Source organism: Ursus americanus, chromosome 9, assembly GCF_024610735.1.
Source record: "Ursus americanus isolate L20-20 chromosome 9, mUrsAme1.1.p, whole genome shotgun sequence".
NCBI classification, from domain to species: domain Eukaryota; kingdom Metazoa; phylum Chordata; class Mammalia; order Carnivora; family Ursidae; genus Ursus; species Ursus americanus.
In genome coordinates, this window is record NC_142135.1 from 69743047 (window position 1) to 69749046 (window position 6000).

A 6000-nucleotide genomic window follows, 5' to 3' on the forward strand; every position below is an offset into this window, starting at 1 on the left:
TGAAAATACCTCTCCAGACAGGCAGGAAATGAAATTAGTTCCCAGTAAAGTGTGGATATGAGGATCACTGTTTGGTTGTGCTACAGGCTTTTTAGGACCTGCTCTGTGGCACAACAAAACTGCTAGGACTACCGAAATCTAATTAAAGAGCAAATGTCCCTTCTGACATCAGATCAATCTTTATCACGTTTTCTATTTTTATTTCAATCCGGCACCAGAAAATGAAATTTAAAATTCCAGGCATGCTACAAAACAGTTGGTGATTTTTCTCTTGAGCATTAAAATGCAAAATATTCAGCCTTGTTTAATTAGACCGCTAAGCAAACATGTTCCAAAAATGTATATCACCATTGTTTCATATTTACATCAATAATCAAAATGTACTTAGCTCTAGATTCCATCTCAGCACCTCTTTACTAGTGTTAGAAGGATATTGCCTTGTCCGAATCCAGAGCAAATAAAACAGTGTTACTTCAGGCTTTACTTGTATTTTTCCTGATCCTTAGTTGCTGGGATGTTACTGATCTTAAAGTTAGGCAGTGAGGTTAGCTGAATTTTAAATCTTTGGACGTTGTCGATGACACATCATTCTGGGTTTATACACTGAAGTTACCCATTTAATCTTAAACTAATAGCTCAAAGGTTAGTGTTCTCCTGATAGTCTCTCACCCAACCTTGAGGAACCATTTTCATTGGATGGGAAAAAAACAATGGTGGTTTCTGCTGTTGGTTCTGTAGGGTTGGGTGGAAGGGAGTTGGTTTGTTTTTATTTGGTTTTTGCTCTCTCGTATGTTGTCATGCCTTCAACTAACTAAACTAAAGGTATTTCCAAATACTCTTTTTTTTTTTTTTTGACACTTGTTGACTTTTAGGTTACGTTCTGTCCATTGTGCAAAAACCCAGTATGAAGAACTTTACATTAGAATGATAGGAAAGCCCCGGCATTTACACATTTACACACCCCCATGCTTTCCCAACAGGAGTGTGTGCTAAACTTTATTCACTGGAAGAGATGATTTATTGAGCCACTACTACAGACTAGGCCCTGAGAATATACAGTAAGCAATGCAAACACTCTCTGGTCTCCAGTGCCCATGGTCAGAGCCCTTATGACAGGGACGAAAATGGAAGTCAACTCCTCTTTCTAGGAGCTTTGTGCCGCTGTTTGCCCAGTATCACCCTAGACACTAAGGAAGGAAGTTAAGCAAGCTGCATGATAAGCCCCATAAAGACAGTATTATAGGAGGGCTCGGTCAGTTGAGCAGACAACTCTTGATCTCGGCTGGTCTCTTGATCTCAGGGTCATGAGTTCGAGCCTTGCGTTGGGCTCAGCACTGGGTATGAGCCTACTTAAGGAAAAAAAAGATAATATTATAAGACCAAATGGAATGAATACATTTCATCGAAGCCAGTGGGATTCCTTGTGTGACAGACCTATAGCATAGCCTCGACAAAGAAAGGAAATCAGCCTGGGAAGGACTGGAAAGCCAAGCATCCAGTTATACCTCTTATTTTTCACTTTGCTCTTTTGGAAAATGTTTATAGCTTGAGCTTCAGGTGTTGTCTACACAAACATACTCATTTTCCACAAACCAGTTGTAAAATGAGGAAATATTCTTTTCCTTTTAGTCTGTGTGAGGTCAAATAGCCAGGCTGACTGAATTATCTACTTTTCAGTGATGTGTTTGTAATCATCCAAAGGTTTGTCTTTCATCCACAGTTTTGGTGGGAGTTAGTGTGGACACTGGCTTGCAGTCTTTATCACTGGAATGGAAAATAATTTAATATCTTAAAGCCAAAATGGAGAATTGAGGACATTTGATAATAGGTACCTTTGAGTGTTTACCCAAGGGATACTGAAACACAAATCAAAGTCTAAGGAAATATCCTTAGTTAAAAAATCAATCTTCTGATCATTCTGCTGAGTTAAAACAAAAACAGAAGGAAAAACAGTAAAAACTCAGTGTTATGCCTTCCAAAGCTCCCCGCAAGTAAATACGGAAAGGTTCATTTTTAAATCTCTTGATTTTTCTGTGGTTAAAAACCATGTATGAAATCCACAGCAGAAAGAGACAACCACGAGATTAATTAAGTTGCTTTTTTGGTCATTTCCAGCAAAGCTTGCTTATGCTGCTCTTGAATTCACCAGATAAGCTAAAAATAAATCTTAGTGTATAATGCTTTTTGTTTACCAGATACAGCTATATCCTTCAGAGATTCTGTCCTTGAATTTTTAATAGCTTTGCAAGGATTAAAAGTCAACACTTCACCATACCAGTGTATTAGAGGAATCTTCCTGAAGTCTGATTATTTGCCAGTTAATAGACTTTTCAATTAAAAAATATTTGCTCTGTCTTACACTTTTCCTTCTCTGTGTTTTCCGGTGGCAAGTTGCTTTGAATCTCTTTCCTTATATTAGTCCAACAACTGTTAAAAAGCTTTGGTTGAAATTTTTTAGCTGAGAAAGAAGTACAAATAAAAGAAGAAGCAGATGGTCCCTTTGTGATTGAATGAAGAAAACGGGTTTCGAGAACAATATGTGAATAGGTGTAGTCTAATAAAACACTCAGCCACCTGCTGCCTGAATCCTTCAAAAAAGATTCTGTTGCATATTCTGGGGATTAACTATTAATGTATCCATAGGTTTGATAGAAAACATAAACTGAGGGGTTAGGTCCTTTTCCCTTTGTTCTGATTGAGTTGGCTTCTCCATATTTTGTTTCTTAATTCAGTTTATCTGCTCAAGAGTATATAATTAAAGGTTTTCGCACACATGGTTCATTGAAGGAAAGGTAAGAAGAATAGGGTCGTGGGCACGTCTTCTCTACCTTTGTTTTAAGTTTTCTGGGCCCTCAGGATACGTTTACCCTTGCAAAGATACAAGCGAGAAGGCAGGAGTGTGTTTGCAAACAACGGATAAATATTTAGGGGCTTTTCTTCCTAAAAAGGCATTTTGATCCTTATTTGTGGATTTGCTTTCCCTTTCAGGGATTTACTCTTCAACCCGACTATCAGACTATAATCAATCCTACATCCACAGCTGCACAAGTGGTAACCCAAGCAATGGAGTATGTGCGTTCTGGGTGCAGAAACCCTCCCGCGCAGCCGGTGGACTGGAATAACGACTACTGTAGTAGTGGGTAAGCGGCGGGTCATCGCCACCTGGTGGTGGACAGCTCTCATAGCATGCTCGGTGCGCCCGGCTCCCTAGGAGATGGAACGGTCCTGTCTTTTCTCCCTGCTTTCTTAAAGATCGTCTGGAACGGTTCCATGTTCTGGAAAGCAGTAGACAGCAACCCAGAAATTTTAAAGCAGTTCTAGTTGTTCCAAGAATAAACAAATGCCTTTAGATCCCTGTTCGACGTACCTGGGCCCTTTCCCAGGGTACCACTCCATCCTTCAAGCTAGTGTCGTCGTCCCCCCTCCCCCCCCCCCTCCCGCGGTCACCTGTAGCCCTAGTCTCCTAACCAGGCACTGTTTGTTCTCTCTTCACACAGGGGCATGCAGAGGGACAAAGCACTGTACCTTACCTGAAAGTCTGAACACGTCTTCTTTCCACTGAGGAATTCAGGGAAGTCTTTTCACCGTGGATTGCTTTGTATAGCCAAGGCAGTTCTCCGTTTTATTAGAAAATACAAGTTGCTAAGCACTTAGGACCATTTGAGCTTGTGGGTCACCCACTCTGGAAGAAATAGTCATGCTTCTTTATTATTTTTTTAATCCCTTATGGACATTGTTTTTCTTCTTCCCTGAAGGAAATTTGGACCATTCAGATTTTACGTTGGTTTTTGCTGTGAAGCGCTGCGCTATAGTAACTGCCTTAGCGACTGTAGATGTCTCGGATAAAAGTCCTGGATTTTCCATTGGTTTTCATAATGGGTGTTTATATGAAACTACTAAAGACTTTTTAAATGGCTTGATGTAGCAATCATAGCAAGTTTGTAAATAGCATCTATGTCACACTCTCCTAGAGTATAAAATGTGAATGTTTTTGTAGCTAAATTGTAATTTGAAACTGGCTCATTCCAGTTTATTGATTTCACAATAGGGGTTAAATTGGCAAACATTCATATTTTTACTTCATTTTTAAAACAACGGACTAATAGTTCTATATTTTCAAAATATTTGAAGAAAAAAAAAACGTATTCCCAAATGATTTTAATTTAAAAACAGAATTGGCTTTGTCTCATTGACCAGACAAAAAGAAACTAGTGTTAAGGGAAGCGCAAACACATTTATTTTGTACTGCAGAAAAAATTGCTTTTTTGTATCACTTTTTGTGTAATGGTTAGTAAATGTCATTTAAGTCCTTTTATGTATAAAACTGCCAAATGCTTACCTGGTATTTTATTAGATGCAGAAACAGATTGGAAACAGCTAAATTATAACCTTTACATATGGCTCTGTATTATTGTTTCTTCATACTGTGTCTGTATTTAATCTTTTTTTATGGAACCTGTTGCGCCTATTTATGAAATAATAAATATAGGTGTTTGTAAGTAAATTTGTTAGTATTCGAAAGAGGTTTCTTTGATGTTTTAACTTTTGCTGGCAAAAAAAAAAATCACGCTTGGTGTGAAGACTTTATTATTTAGTTTTTACGGTGACATGAATAAAGCCAAACCTACTTTTCATTTAGCAGCAAATTAAAGTAACCAATCCTTTATTTCTACATTTCTTTGGTTGATGCAAACAAAAAACTGATACTTAAGAACTTTCTTTCTTCATACTCTACAACAGAGAATTGCCCTAAAAATCACACAAGCTCCAAGACTAAACAGATGGGTTCTCTATCTGAAAAGGGTTGCTTCTTGGTTCTCAGCTGGTTTTAGTCAATCCTGTAAACTCCTCTCCTCCGAGAAAAAGAAAGAAAAAAAAAAAAACATTGAAGGCGAATCAACTAAAATTCCTTAAGCTGCATGCTTTTCACAAAATCCAGAAAACATTTAGGAATTAAAGCAGGGGTGGGGTAGGAAGGGAAAGCGTACTGTCAAGAATGTCTCCAAATGAAAGGTGAGTAACCAGACAGCAAAATGGAAAAAAAAAAAAAAAAAAGGAAAGCATTCTGAATTTGAAAGCTATTGACAGAAATTGAGATTCTCGCTGTCTTTTGTGTCTCTCCAAGCCACTTCTCTTTCCAGAATTCCAAAGTCTTCAAGAGAATTCTGAGGGTATCAGAGATTTGCTAGGGAACCAAAAGCATTGAGAATCTGGCTGAAGGTCTGCATAGCTTTTATATCAGAAAGAGCTAGCAAATTACTCCCTCACAGGGGATTGCATAAAGAAAGCTAGTTTGCTTGGAAATCAAGAGGATGGCTGATGTCTCTTTCATGGAACGTGTGAAATAAACTTAGCGATTTAACTAAATACAAATATATGCATTGTGTAATCCAGTCAGAATTAAAAAGACAAAAGGTATGCTTGCTTTGGAATGATTTTAGGCATTGTACAACCTTGAATCACTTGAGCATGTAATAACTAATAAATAATGCAGATCCAATGTGATTATTAAAATGACTGTAGCTGAGAGCTCTAATTTTCCTGTCTTGAAACTGTATAAGAACTCCTGTGATTAAGTTCACAGTTTATTGTTTGTCTGTTTAGTATTTTAGAAATATACCAGCACTACTAATTACCTAATGTCTTTTATTTATTATATTATGACAAAGTAAAATTTTGACTTGCATTAAGTCTAAACTGAGGAGGTAATTACCGGGATGAGAACAAGCAGCTTTGACTTTGACAGGCAGTTTGTACAGGGAAGTACAATGTTGTTTACAGCTTTTCTAGAGCAGGTGTGCAACCAGGATAGAGGGAGTGTTAACACTCGATACCAAAAAAGGGTAAAAAACAGAATGTAAATAAAAGAAAATGCATCGTAAATAAAAATTATTACCATGCGTGACCGTATTCTATTTGGATGTCCATCAGTCTCTAAAGGACAGACCCAGTCAGGAGACAAATCCCAAGTAAATTTCGTGGCGGGAGTGATAAGGCATA

The 6000-nt window shown here is 37.8% G+C and overlaps 1 protein-coding gene across 1 annotated transcript in view; it reads left to right on the plus strand.

Moving 5' to 3' along the window:
• Positions 1–4672, plus strand: part of TOX (thymocyte selection associated high mobility group box) — a 293528-nt gene extending 288856 nt beyond the window's left edge. Inside the window, exons 8-9 of the mRNA XM_045789048.2 lie at positions 2989–3140; positions 3498–4672. Of these exons, the coding sequence (XP_045645004.1) occupies positions 2989–3140; positions 3498–3534 (189 nt within the window). The 3' untranslated portion in view covers positions 3535–4672. The remainder of the gene's footprint in view (positions 1–2988; positions 3141–3497) is intronic.
• The last annotated feature ends 1328 nt before the right edge of the window (positions 4673–6000 follow it).